Below are 13,988 nucleotides of genomic sequence, written 5' to 3' on the forward strand. Positions count from 1 at the left end.
CTGCCCAGGAGTACCTGCGGAGTCACAGTTTGTCTCTCTGTGACTGGCTTATTCTGCCTGCTGCGATGTCCTCCGAATTTGTCCACCTTGTAGCAGGGGTCAGAGTTTCTTCTTAGTGGCATTCCTTTGGGAGGGCAGCTTGGGTTGCTGCCACTTGTGGGCTGTCAGGCACCATGCTGTGGTGGGCCTGTCTGTGCAAGTTCTGTTCTCTGTTCTCTGTTCTCACTTCTTTTGAGTCCCCATGGGTCTTTTGTAAAGATAGATTGGGAAGCCTGCTTAGGGTGCTAATGGGAGTGCTCACTAGAGAGGGAGGAGGGAAGGTGCAGCACAAACAGGAAAGTAAAGATGGAAGATCAGAGACCTGAGCTGAAGGGCAGGGTTGGGAGCCAGAGCAGGACAGAGGCATTGGCCTTTGTTAGGAGGGGGACGAGGTAGCTCCAGGGCAACACTGAGACATGGTTCAAATGGAAGGCCTGGCTCTTGATAACCAAGAGGCGGAAGCGGCCTGCATGTCCCCCAGGTGAATGGATGAACGGGTTGCGAAAAGTGGTACAGGCATACGGTGGAGTCTTCACTGGCCTGTAGAGAGCAGGAAACCTCATTGCTGCCCCCACACGGATGGACCTCCAGGATGATCTACTGACTGAAATGAGACCATCCCAGAAAGACAGACACCGTGTGGTTCCACACTGATTCGGTTTCTAGATTAGTCTCACTCTTAGAAACAGAAATTAGAATGGTGGTTGCCAGGGGCTGGAGGGGAGGGCGCTGGGCAGCTGCTGTTCGGGCGTTCAGTTTTGCGGGATGGCGGAGCTCTGGAGATCTGCCACATGGTCGTATGCATCTGGTTCGCCCCACTGTGCGCTTCAAAGTGGTTAAGATGGTTGTATGTTTTTGACCATAATAATCACAGAAAAGGGCCTGGGTTCCTGCTGGCTCTTGCTTCCTCAGGGAGGCCCTCAGCCACGTCAGCGGAGTGCATGAGTGGCATCCTGATGGGCATAGATGGCCTGCAGTGGGGCGGCCACCCACCGGCTCGCGTCAGGCTCTGCGTGTGGACTCAGGGTCTGGTGGCCGTTGAAAGCTCTGCAGTGGCTCACCTCACCTGCTCCCTAAACAGTCAGAGTCACGGGCATGTAACCCTGCAGGAATAAGAAATGTTCTTGGGGTTGTGTGTTTAGAATTCCCTGATAGGCCCTGGCTGGCCGTTGTCCAGCTCCTTGATGGCTCGGAATAGCCTATTTTTAGCATAATTAATTTACTAGAACCATACATTTCTTTATAAAGATCCAATATTTCATTCACTGGGTTTTCTGGAAGAAAAGCTTTGGTCTGGCGAAATGAATCTCAGGCACATTTTTATTTGGGAAATGAAGGGGAAGCTGTTGAATTGCAGAGAAGAATGTTACCTGATTGTCTAGGTGTTATGGACTCTTCTCCACTTGATGTGCATTTGACGAGGGGGGAAAGTGATCAGCGCCTGTTCATAGCAACCCCGAGGGGACCCAGGAGTGGGGGCGGGGCGGGGTCTCACCCCGGTGAGACACTAAGCGGAGCCCTGTGCCTGTTTCGCCCGGTCCTTTGCTCTCAAGGCCCTGACGTGGGGCGCCTTCCCCTCCTTGTGCAGGGACGGCACCGTGCTCCCGAGTGTCCCCCGGTGGCAGACTTCCTTGTGCCTCTGAAGCAATCACATTTTTCCTGCTCTTTTGTTCTTGTGGTCATTGGGGCTTTTCCACAAATAAAACTGAACAGAGGCGTTGTGAGGCGGATATACATACCTGAGAAACAAAATCTGGGCCTCGATGCGAGGATGGGTGGTGGCATGCCAGAGACCTGCGCGGTCTTCCTCTAGACACAGACGCCGCTCCGAGCCCCAGTGGACGCCGAGACGTTTCCAGAGCGCGGTTTGAAACCCACAGTTCTAGTGTTACGTACTTACATTCTTTATTATCTTTTCTGTTTGTTTCTGATGGTGGTATAATTTACATAGGGTAGATTCACCCCTGGTGGTACCCGATTCTGTGTATTGGGTCAAACTCCTGCGGCGGTGTGGCTACCACCGTACTCGAGGGAGAGATGGGTGCCATCTCCCCTCCCCCCACATTTCGTCGTGCCCTTTCATAACCACTTCTCTCCCTGCCCTCAACCTCCGGCAGCCACATACCGGTTTTTCGTCCCTTTAATTTTGCCTGTTCTAGAATGCCATATAAGTGGAATTACACAGTGATAGCCTTTTGAGCCAGGCTCTTTCACTTAACCTAATGCATTGGAATTCCATCCCTGCGGGTGTGTATCAGAAGTCTGCTCCTTTTCAGCATTATTCTTTAAGGAGAACACGTTCCTATACCTGAAGTATACTGAGCTTTAAGATGAACACTTTTTGAAACTGGATTATTCTCGTCGAACCTGTTTCGGGATCAGCAGGATTTCCGTGCTCTTTTTATTTTGAAATCGATGCTGTCCCCAGCTACCTGTTTGGCATCTTAGGCAAATGCTGGAACGAGAGAGGTTTGATGGCGACCTGCAGAGTAGAGAGGCGTCTTGCCTGTGTTTTCCAGGCAGGGGCCAAGGTCAGTGCCCAGAGCTAGCCGTACGGCACGGCCCCAGGGGGTAACTGTTGGAGGTGACTGTTTTCCAACGCTTCCATACTTGTGTTCCTACAGGCTCATCAGATTCAAGAAATGTTTCCCCAGGTTCCGTACCACCTCGTGCTGCAGGACCTCCAGCTGACCCGCTCGGTAGAAATCACAACGGACAACATTTTAGAAGGACGGATTCAAGTACCTTTTCCCACACAGGTACACTGGGGTTTTATGCCTGAAAAGTGGCTTCTGTCCTCGCAGAGACTGAATCCTGTAGGTGAACTCTTTAGTTACTTAACCAAATATCACTCGTGATTTGATGAAGGGTTTCTTTGAAGTTCCTCACTTTCCAAAGTTTATTTGAGGACAGACCCATCAAAGAGGCTCAGATTAAGACAAGGACAAGAGTATTTGGGCAGTTTTTTACCCAGATACACACCACAGACCAGCCTGCCCTCGCCAGGCCAGGAGGTCATAGCCTTGGTGCCTCCGGCACAGGGAGCGGCAACCTTTCTCTGTGAAGGGCAGACAGGCTTAGGCCTTGTGGGTCTCGTGGCCCCATGGTCGCGTCCCCGCTGTGCGGCGTAGCGCTGAAGTAGCCACGGACAGCACGTGAGTGCATGTGCCGGACTCTGTTCTGGCAAAAATGTATCCATAAAACTCGGTGGAGGGTAGATTTGGCTGCAGGCAGAAGCTGCCCGCCCCGCCCCCCCCCAGCTCTATGAGGCCATGCCGTCTGTCTCTGGTTGGCTTTGCACTTTGGTGGGGTTTTCATAGCTGTAACAGCTGGGTGATGCTTGTACTGCTGGTTTTAAAAGGTCACATTTCCTGGCCCATTATATAACCTCTTTGATGGGTACAAGAAATATTAACATTTGATTTATTTACTCTCATTTTTATTATTGGAGTGGAGTCGACCTACAATGTTATATTAGTTTCAGGTGTATAATAGCGGTTTGACACAGTACTGACATTTCGAAGCAAGCTTTCTGGCAGAACCAGGGACCAGTGAGTCATTTAACAAGAAATTATTCAACTTCATGTATAAGAATATATGGAAATCTATTAATAAAATCCTTAAAGTTGAGAATCTTTCAAGAGAGGAGGAGCCTAGAGTGCCAAATGGCTGACGTCAGACTTGCCTTCTCTGTCCTTCCCTGTCTGACCTGGCTGTTGGCTCTGGATTATCCAGCAGCAGAGCCTGGGACAAGGATTCGGGCACCAGTGGTTCATCTGGGAAGGTTGCAGGAAGCGCAGGCAGCAGGTGGGGCGTGAGATGGCGGTGGGGGAAGGCGGCCAGGAAGGGGTGGTTACTCAGTGGGTGACCCTGTGGATGCCTAGAGCTTGATCCCACGGGGCCTCCAGAGCGGCGGCGAGCAGGGGCATTTATACGCCACTTCTCATCAGCTTCTGGTTCGTGACTGCTGGAGGGGGTGGGGTGCAAGTGACCTTGTGCGGCCGAAGTGAGCTCTTGGGTAACGAATTTCAGAAATTGGCCATCCAGCACTGACATGGCAGGACCTGCAGGGACATGGGCAGGGCCCCAGAGCGTCTGTGGCATTGGCCAAGATCTCAAGACTGGCTGAAAATGAGAAGAATGACAGTACCTACTTCCCAGGGGGCGTTAAGATAAATGAGATGGTTATGTTGGGTTTCTGCAACTCTTCAGTGTTACCTGCTGTCGACTTGTCACTGTTGTGCAGTCAGTGTCACTGAGGACACACTGAATGCAGAGCCAGTTGATAACTCAAACTCAGGCTCAGGCTCCCTTGTCTTCTCTTCGATCTTAGTAGCATCTTCATTTCTTTGCTGCTGCAGACTCTGTCAAAAGTGCAGACAGCACTGGGGACCAGTGCCCCCCCCCGCCCCCCCCCAGGTTTTCCCTGGCCCTGTCCCGCAAGCCCCTGGGCAGCTCCGTACCGTGTGTGGTGCTGTTTCTCTTGCAGCGCTCCGAAGGCATCAGGCCCGCACTGAACAGTCCCGTGGAAAGGCCAAACGGAGACCAGGAGGAGGGAGAGGCTTCTGTGCAGGTAAGTGCGCACTCGGGGGTGACTGTGCACGGGACCGGGACCGTCTTGTGGTGCTCGACGGTGGTCTTCAGTCCTGCCTTCGATGTCCATGAGGCCTCGGACAGGGCTGTCAGAGAAGGCCTCGTGCCACATTGTTCCGGTGTGTCAGGTTAGCAAACCCAGCTGTGCCCATGCCACCCAGGGCCTGCCGCCCACTCCCTGGGCCTTATCCTTGGGACCTGGAGGAGAATGGAGTCATGCCATCCCTGGGCCAGCCCTGCCGCCTTGAGCTTGAACAGTAGCCCTAGGAGGGGCAGGGGGATACTGGGCGTGGGTGAGACTTGAGGTAGTCAGACTCATCCAAACCCAGACAGGGACAGGCTGGGGCTCGGCTCTCTTGAGCTGAAACTGCTGAAGTCTACTCCCCTACACCTCCCTTGGCCAGCTCAGCATTTCCGGTGCTTCCGTGCACTTCACACAAATAAGACGCCCTGAGCAGTGTAGGGGTGGGGAGGTGTGCGGTGTGCTTGGGAGCCCGATCGGCTTGGATATCCACTTCGGGTGAGTCGAGGTGGTACCCCTTCCAAAGGCAGCTCCTCTGTCTGGTTTCCAGAGGCGCCCCCCACCCCCACCCCATGCTCTCAGCCCCTCAACCCTGGGGGTTCCGGCTCACACCCTTTGTGATTCCCATTTGCTTAATCAATTACCACACTTTCCAGAAACTTTCTTAAGAGACTGGAGAATACCCCAAACAAGCCTGTCCGTGCTTCTGTGTCTGTGATGTGAGGCTGGGGGCTGACACGGGGGCCGTGTCGTCCACCAGTGTCGCTCAGGGGTCTTCCCCAGAGCAGCGGCTCTAACAGATGAGTGCCACGGAAGCTGCTTTTACCTCGAGCACCTTGCATGCTTCCCTGCAGACAAGGAGCCTGAGAAACCAGACTTTCTCAAATCCATTGTTGAGTCAAATTTTTTGCTCCCAAACCCGTGTTCGGATCATGCACCATTTGTGAAGTGGTACCTGGCTGCTGAAGAGGAATTGAGTTTGCCCTCCCGGATGTTTGGGTAGCCGGCCCGGCTTAGATGGCTGGGAGCCCCTGGGGGTGGAGCGCGTTCCATTTCTGTCCTGATCCCCAACTCTGTGTTTATAGTTGGTGGGAAGATTTCTGAACGTTCCCTAGCCCAGTGAAGGGAATGTACTTATTTCACAAGAAACGTGCTGTGTAGTGTTTTTCCAGTCGTGCTCAAGAAGCGCGAGGTCCTCGACATGGCAGGAGCACGGGCTCACTGTGCCGGCTGGTACCGAAGGCAGGCCTGCTCGGAAGCCAGCCGGGCTGGGGTGGGCCTGTGTTTCCCTCTGTCTCCTCCTTTTACCAGCTGCTCTTTCTCCCTCCTCCAGGGTCGGGCTCAGGAGGAGGGCGGGGTAGGACAGGCCACGTGACCCCACCGTGGGTTTGTGCGCTGCACTACACGTGTGGGTGTGTCACAGTCCTTGCCTGAGGGACCCCTGTGTCCCATCTAGCAGCAGAAACCTCAGCTGTCCTTGCTGGGAACTTGGGTGGCCTTTTCTGACCGTCCCTCCTTTTGTGGAGGCCAGATCACCCTCCAAGTGGTCTTTGGGCAAAGTCTGTTTCAACGACCTCGGGCTGGGTCCCTCCTGCAGCACACGCTGCCACCCTGCAGGACACACAGCGGGGCCTCACCATCGGTGGAAGTTTAACTTGCTCCCCTTTTTTTACCTGCCATAAGCACGTTTCTTTCTCTTCGATTCCTTGGGTGTATTAGTCACCACCAGTTCCCGGGGCCCCAGACTCTAGGGAACAGGAGTTTGGACACATGGCCTTCTTGAAGTCCCCTCATTCATCGACTGAAGGCAAGGAAGGGTGGTGAGGTTGCAGAACAAGTGCCGCACGACAGGAAATCTTACACGTGGGCCAGTCTCTCAGCCTCTTCCACCTGAGCTCTCTATCCCCTAGAGGGGGCGCTGGGCTGCACTGGCCAGCCTGGGTCTGTCTGGGAGCAGGTCCACAAATACCCAGGCACTGGCCCAGGTATGTGGGGCGCCTGGCATTGCCTTAGTGTTCCGAGCCTCAGCCCAAACCGAGAGAGTCCCATGTTAATATCCTGTTACACAAAGAATCATGTGATCGTATGTCTATTTTAAAAAAGATCCTTAGGATTTACCCTTTTTAGGGGCACCTGGGTGGCTTAGTTGGTTAGGCACCTGACTTTGACTCAAGTCATGATCTCGTAGTTCACGAGTTTGAGCCCTGCATAGGGCTCTGGGCTGACAGCTCAGAGCTTGGAACCCGCTTCAGATTCTGTGTCTCCCTCTCTCTCTACCCCTTCCTGGCTCATGTTCTTTCTCTCTCTCTCAAAACAAACAAACAAACAAACAAAAACAATTTACCCTTTTTTAATCTGCCTGCCTCTGTTTTCAGAATCAAGTGAGGGTATAAAATTTGTGCAGTGAATGTTGTAAGACTTGTTTAAGTTTTAGAGCAATTAGTAGAGTTGAACAAAAAATTTCCAGAATGTAAACTTGGAGTTAAGTCTATTGTTTTCTGAGAGGACAGTTTCAAGGTGCCTGTGTTTTTCATATGGGCGATCATCTACAAACACTTTCACTGACCTTGAACATGCAGCGTGAGTCAGGTGCCGTCCTTAGCGGTGCCCATGCCCGAGGCAGCAGTCCTTTAGGAGGCCACACCAGCCGGCAGGCATAGGCTGGTGGTTCTTGTCGCCCTGGGGGTCCAGAAGAACACGCGGGTGCTCAGGGCGGGCAGCCTGTGCTCACCGCGGCCCCCTGCTTCCTCTGTGCCCAGACAGCGCGTGTGCCACTGGACCTCAGTCCTCGGCTGGAGGAGGCCTTGGACTTCAGTGAGGTGGAGGCGGAGCCTAGTGAGGGGGAGGACTTCGAGGCCCGGGGCAGCCGCTTCTCCAAGTCTGCGGATGAGAGGCAGCGCATGCTGGTCCAGCGGAAGGATGACCTCCTGCAGCAGGCGCGCAAGTAAGTCCGTCCCCCGGCCCTCTCTCATGCAAGGGTCCAGTCCCAACCCGGTGGCCCAGAGACCCTTGTCAGGCCAGGCCCACGTCATGCCTTTTCAAGCAGATTCCAACAATGAAAAACCACCCGAAACATTCAGTTTCCAAACTTCTCTTGGAAAAGCAAAGGGTCCAGACCTAACAGGTGTCCTCCTGTGGTCTCTTGGGGGCGTCTTCGGCCACACTTAAAGTGGAGCCCCCAAATGCCGGCATGTCCCGAGCCCTTGGTGCCTCTGCTTCTCCGGACTCGGAGGGAGCACCGTTACGGCACCCATGCGAGAAGTGGGGCTGAAGGAACAGGCCCCGGGAGGCCAGCCCCAGCCCGGTCGCTCGCAGGCCACCGCCCACATGGCCGCTGGAGCATGGGGGGCGGGGGTGGTCCTGTGGTGGCCGGAGAGAGGGGGGCCGGGAGGCCACTTGATGGGCCTCCTCCCCGGTGCAGACAGCCCCTGCCCCTCTGTCCGGGGACGGTGTCTTTTCCACGGGCTGATGCCCAGTGACCGCACGAAGGTGCCCGGGAAGCTGTGTGTTTCTGCGCGTGTGTGTCCCAGAGCGTCCCTCGTCCCTCACGCGAGGCCTTTGGGTTTTGTAGGCGTTTCCTGAACAGAAGTTCTGAGGTCGACGCGGCCACGGAGCGCTGCCCCTCGGCAGAAGGCACAGCGTCCGACCCCGTGACCCTGCGCCGGAGGATGCTGGCCGCGGCCGCAGAGCGGAGGCTCCAGAAGCAGCAGGCGTCCTAGCGCTCCCTGGCCGCCCGCCGCCTCCTCCAAGCAGCGCGCCGCCAGAGGCCCGGCCCCGCTTCTGCTCGCCGTCGGAGGGGCTCGGCCGTGCTGCCGCTGTATAAAGCATGTGGTCTTAATAGTGTTTGGACAGCTGACAAACTTAATCCTTTTTTGTAATACTTTCTATGTGACATTTCTCTTCCCGTTAGAACCACCGCACATTTTAACTCTAGGCATGATCTCTTCTGGCTTCGACTGGACTTGTTAGGGGTGGGGGGCAGCTGAGAGGAAGTGGGCAGCCAGAAACTCGAAGCAGGCTGCCCCGACTGCCAGGTGACTGCTGCTTGTTGAGGTCACAGCAGACGCTGGTGGCTTCAGCTCCGAGTCCGGCAGGAAGGGGTGGGGGACAGGATTCATAAAAAGCCGTGTGGAGATGTGCAGCCTCCGCCACAGGGTGTTTCTGTTGTCCAGCTCTTCGCCTGCGGGGCGTTCGGAGTGCTGCAGGCCGAGCCCTGGGCCGGTGGGCCACCTCGGGGAAAGGGACTCTTGATTTGGTATGTGGAGCAGAGGAGGGGAAAGCCCGGGGCCGCGGTCCGTGAGGAGGTGACCTGCTGTGTCCCAGGACATCGGGGACTGACTGCTGAGCCCTGGTCTGAAGCCGGCTTTATTTCCGCAAACACTGGTGCTCCTGCGGCTCATGAGTCCCCTGAGAGTCCGTCCGCTCTTGGAGTCCCCCCCACACCAGGGGAGGCGGCCCCGAGAGGGCTGAGCGGCAGCGCTCTGGTTCCTCGGTCATGCCAGGTGGGCAGTGCCAGGGCTGTGGGTTTGGTCCTTTAGAGAAAAGGAGGGCCTTACAGACTGAGTGAGTCGTGTCGGAGGGCTTTCTGAAGAGATAAGGGACCTTTTGTACCTGTCTTCCCCAGAGCCCTTCATTTTCATGACTTTGCTCCTGTCGGTTTAATTAAACACAGAAAGATAAGATGCTGAATCCACCTGCCTCGGAGCGGACCCAGGTCCTGAACCGGTTCCAATTCTTCCCACATTTAACTTTCGGGATTTGAAACACGCAATCATAGGCTACATAGTTCAGTTTTATGTTCTATTGGATTAAGTTTCTTATTTTTCTTTTTGAATGTTTGAAAGCATAGTTTTATGGTAGTCCTTCAGGGAAGAATCCAGTATTATCTAAAAGGATTGGCAAAGTTCAATGTATTTTACATAACTGAACATTTTCGGAATGTTGAAATGTAATTGAAGAGAGCAATGAGTAAATGTTTAGGCCGAGATAATTTATTTGAATAAATCTTTCAAAAGCCTTACCTTGAAATGCTGTTAGTACATTTCTGTGATTTTTAAAAAAAATTGGTTTTGTTTTGCTGAGAGCATAGCGATTTGTTTTTATTGTAAAACAGTAATAATAATAATAATAAAAAGCAGACTCTTCTAGTGTGTGTGTGTGTGGCTGGCCGCTAAGGTGGTTTTCCCCAGAGGTGCCAAAGTCGGGCCCCACTTGGGCTCTGCGTGTCCCTTTCGGAGGGTTTTTCCCATCCTTACACCTTGCAGGTTGCATATGTAAAAGATGACCCCAATCCCACACGTCCTTCGTTGGAGACGTGTGGAAGGAGGGAGAGGTGAGACACCCCGCAGAGGCCCTGAGACCCTGGAATGTAGCCGCACGACCGCGGTCCAAGTAGGGGCCTGCCTTCCCCTTCCCTAGCCTAAAATGACCCAAGAGGAGAAGTCCTAAATTCACCCTTAGGTTTTGCAATTAGACAGCAAAGGATCCTGGGCACTATACCGTTTTCGGTTTTTGTCACTTCTTGGGGGCATCTGGGACAGATGCACCAGGTGGTGGCAGGAGGCCAGGCCAGGGTCTTGTTACATTGGGCAGGGTCCCCATCCCATTATGTCCTCCGTGTCCTGGCTGTCCCCGGGCCCTGGCGCAGCGTCCCTCGCTCAGAGCGGAAGCAGGCTGCTGGTTCAGGTTGGTCGGCGGAGAACAAGGTGCGGCCGGGCGCCGTGTGAGTGCTGGTCGGGTTGCCCTTGCCCTCTGCCCTCTCTGGGCTCTTTTGGAAGGTCATCTGTGTTGCTGTCTCCATTTTCCTTACAGGCCCTGTTTTGCTGACATCTTAGTTTCTCCTCAATAACCCCCCCAACTCCCAAATGTTGAGGCCTCTACAAACCACAGAACAGTCGGTAGTCCTTGTGAATGTCTTGTGCTGGTACAAATCAGAGGTGGCCGTGTGGACCTGATTTCCCTCTGGCGTATCGACAACGTGCTCTCTTTAGCCAGCAGATGTCCTCTCTGGGGTGGAAAGCAAGCTGAGCCCCCCTGCTGACGTGGGAGGCCAGGCCCTGCTGCCCAGCTGGTCAAGGAGTAACGGCCAGCCTGCCCGGAAGGCCCTTCGTCGCCTGGAAGCCTCTGTCTCTCATCTCCTCGCCCCTGCTCCTATTAGGTTAGAAGCGGCTCCAACCCCACTGTGCGTTAGAATCACTCAGGGAATTCTAGAAGCCATGATGCAGAAGGTCTGCCTCCAGGTTCCTTGTTCTCATTGAGTTGGTCTTACCCCCATACTCTTTGCCCCCCAATGCTTCCTGACTTCCATTTGAAGAAGGACAAGGCAAAGAAACTTGTTGGTTTTACCTACAAAACTTATTTGAAAGTTGGGAAAGAACACTCTAGAACAGGGCTCACTTTGAGGGGAAATGCAGGTAGACAAAGTCATGGCATCCTTTGATCTTCCCTCTCGGCCCTGGTTTGCCCCCTAGACCGGCGTCCTGTCACGTGTGCGGCCATGATTGCAACCTTGCCATCACCGAAGATGGCGGTGGGCACCCCCTGTCTGCAATAGGTTGGGGGGTGAGGGTTGCGGGTGGAAAAAGCACTGGACAGGAGGCGTGGCCCTGGCGGAGGAAGGCCTAGGGTGCTCGATCAGTTCTTGTGATCCCAGACTCTCTGCAATGGACCTCTACCACCACCCCCACTAAACTCAAAACACCCTTTGGTGTGCCCGTGGGTGCACTGCCATTTGGTGGGGTGTGGAGAGGGGTCCCAACAAGCTGACCGGTTCCCGGCCCTCCTGTCTCCCTGGACGGCTGTAGCACCACTGCCTGCTTGGCTGACAAGTGATCTGTGGACACGATGCAGGGACTTGGCTGGACTGTGTCCCCTCCAGGTCCCAGTCTCGAGCACTTGGCTGATTATTCCAGCAAAAACCTGGTGAGCTTGGGGAGCGGTGGTGGGGCTGCAGCCTGGAGGAGAGAATCGGGCTCCTGGTGCCAGGCTGTGCAGATCACAGGCGCCCTGTGCAATCTGCCCTCGGTGGGTGCCTGGCACCCAGGCACAGCAGGGGAGATTTTTAAAGATGTCTGTGTGGAGGCGTGTGACCCTTCGGGTGCAGAAGACCCAGGCACCTTGGCCTCATTCTTAGGACCACCCATCCCCCCGTTGCAGTAGGACCACTGGTACGGAAGAAACAGGTTCCTGTCTTAGAGAGTTTGGTATTACCTGCCGTTGCCACCCCCACCCCCACCCCACCATTTATTTCCCATTTCAGCCCTCAATCCCACCCTCCCCTCGAACCAGCTAGGTGAGGAGGAGCCGGCCAGGAGGAAGAGGGCGTCCAATCCCTGGGCCCTCCCTGCTCCCAGGAGGCTGTGCTCACTTGGCTCCCCTAGGTGGCAGCGCTGAGGGGGGTGTGGACGTGGGGAAGGTCTGGGTTTGGGGAGGGAGTGCCTGGAGAAAGTCTTTGTCTGGAACCTCCAGCCCTGGCCGCCAGCCTCCCCAGCGTCCGTGGCCCAGTCATACCCTTCCTTCCCTCTCGTCAGAATGAAGCCCGAGGGTGAGAGACTCAGAATACAGACAAACATTCTCTTTATTGAGCTACACATGAATTTTCCATTAGTCAGAGAAGTAGACTGGCAGTGTGTAAGATATCACAGAAACCTCACCGATTGGGAATAGAAAGGCTTAGAAAGACCCGTGGGCTTTTTTTTTTCTTTTTTCCTTTTTTTTCAAGTTTTTTTTTTCCATATTTTTTATTTTTTTTGTGTGTTTTGTCTTTTTGCCTCCTCTTTATCTGAAATGGCCGTGACTGGTCTTCTTCAGCAAATAGTAAGTCTTAAAAGTGACACCGTGAAGAGGTCTGGGGTTTGGATACTAGTCAAAGTAGAAATGACAGGACTGATCATGAAAACTGGCTTTCGTGTAAACACTACATTCCATCTGTTTTTAAAATTTTTTTTGTGTTTTCCATCTTGTGGTATTTAAAAATTTTTTTTTGTTCTTTTTATCTGCAGCACAAACATCCCCACACGAGAAGGAGCGGACACAGGTCACTGGAACCAAGGAAAAGGTGGAGAGGGGCGCACACACAAAGGGGGCATCCGTCTGAGAGACTGAGAAGCAAATATGTCAAAGGAAAAAAAAAATCCACAACCCCAAAGACTCTGAGAGCTGAGCCGGTAGGTGATGCGGCGTGCTCTTCGGGACACAAATAAAAGCAAAAATGAAAACGAAAGCGAGAAATCATAAAGGGAATCTGCAGAAAGGAGGTTGTGGGAAAACTGTCGTCTACAAGGGCTCTATTTATATACGTTTGTTCGGTACTCTTTGGCAGCTACTGGCCAGTCAGAGCTGTGCTTTTCTGTGCAAACCTGGAGGGAGCAGGTGGTGGCAGGCAGGGCACATGGTGGGGGGCACTCTGGGAAGCGCCACCTGAACATGCTCCCTGGGACCCAAGCCCCCAAGAGGGGTGGCTCTGCGGGTGCACTGGGGGCCCCCCTATGCTAGGGATAGAGGTGGCGGGCAGGGGTGGGAGGGTGCGGGTGCAGATGTGTATGCTGCTTTATTTCCAAAAAAAAAAAAAGAAAAGAAAAGAAAAAAAGACAAACATGGATGAAATGGTGAGTTTTCCTTTTTCCTTTTTTTTTAAGCTACAAAGCACATGAGAAATGTTCTTTTTTTTTTTTCCTTTCAAATTCTAAATGTAAAGACTCAACTAAAACCAGGTTCTACAGCATTCTACAGAAATACACAGCCGTCAGTCACTCTGGGGTCGTAGGTTGGACAGGGGCTTGATACAGAAAGGCTGTGTGTCTTACAAAGGCCAAAAGGTCATGCTACCAGGAGATCAACGTCAACAGCAAAGAGTCCGTGAAGCAGTCTGTAGAGAGAGAGATAAGGGGTCCGGTCTGACCATTTTCTTTGATTTTAAAAACCAACCAACCAACCAAGAAAAGAAAACAAAAACAAAAACCCTAGAATGTTTTAATAATGTCTGGGTAGGGCAAGATGGGGCCACACTGCAGCAGGGATGGAGAACCCAGGGGGGCCCAGCCCAGGCCCCCTGGGAGGCCTCGCCCTGCAGGCCCCCGACTCAGGTCAGGCCTCCATATCCGGCCCTCCCCTGCTCCCTCCGAGGGCCCTTCTCCAGGGGCCTGGCTTCAACTCTGCAGGCGCATTTCAGCCATGTTCAGGGTCCCCTCTCCTCGGCTGCTCTAGAAAGCAGGCCAAGTCTCCCATTCTCCGACTCTCGCCTTATTAACATGAATAAAGAAAACTCAGGAGACAGTGGATTGGTCGGAGCAACGATTCTTCTAAATTCTTGAGATTAACAACCACTGCCACCCGA

General features: G+C 53.7%; 2 protein-coding genes and 1 long non-coding RNA gene across 3 annotated transcripts in view; 1 reads left to right on the forward strand and 2 right to left on the reverse strand.

Moving 5' to 3' along the window:
• AMFR (autocrine motility factor receptor) overlaps nucleotides 1–9,682 on the forward strand; it is a 34,230-nt gene extending 24,548 nt beyond the window's left edge. Inside the window, exons 10-13 of the mRNA XM_029924824.1 lie at nucleotides 2,664–2,798; nucleotides 4,529–4,612; nucleotides 7,414–7,598; nucleotides 8,226–9,682. Coding sequence (XP_029780684.1) covers nucleotides 2,664–2,798; nucleotides 4,529–4,612; nucleotides 7,414–7,598; nucleotides 8,226–8,373 — 552 coding nt within the window. The 3' untranslated portion in view covers nucleotides 8,374–9,682. The remainder of the gene's footprint in view (nucleotides 1–2,663; nucleotides 2,799–4,528; nucleotides 4,613–7,413; nucleotides 7,599–8,225) is intronic.
• LOC115280161 lies at nucleotides 3,462–4,391 on the reverse strand. Its single transcript, XR_003903694.1, has 2 exons — nucleotides 4,258–4,391; nucleotides 3,462–4,103 (listed from the first exon to the last, which is right to left on the reverse strand). It is a non-coding gene; the product is annotated as an uncharacterized LOC115280161 (long non-coding RNA).
• A 3,609-nt stretch (nucleotides 9,683–13,291) lies between the features above and the next one.
• The window catches only part of GNAO1 (G protein subunit alpha o1), a 164,783-nt gene continuing 164,086 nt past the window's right edge, over nucleotides 13,292–13,988 (reverse strand). Inside the window, exon 9 of the mRNA XM_029924516.1 lies at nucleotides 13,292–13,520. The gene's annotated coding sequence lies outside the window, so the exon portion shown is untranslated. The remainder of the gene's footprint in view (nucleotides 13,521–13,988) is intronic.

This window comes from Suricata suricatta, chromosome 16 (assembly GCF_006229205.1).
Source record: "Suricata suricatta isolate VVHF042 chromosome 16, meerkat_22Aug2017_6uvM2_HiC, whole genome shotgun sequence".
In the NCBI taxonomy this organism is placed as follows: Eukaryota; Metazoa; Chordata; class Mammalia; order Carnivora; family Herpestidae; genus Suricata; species Suricata suricatta.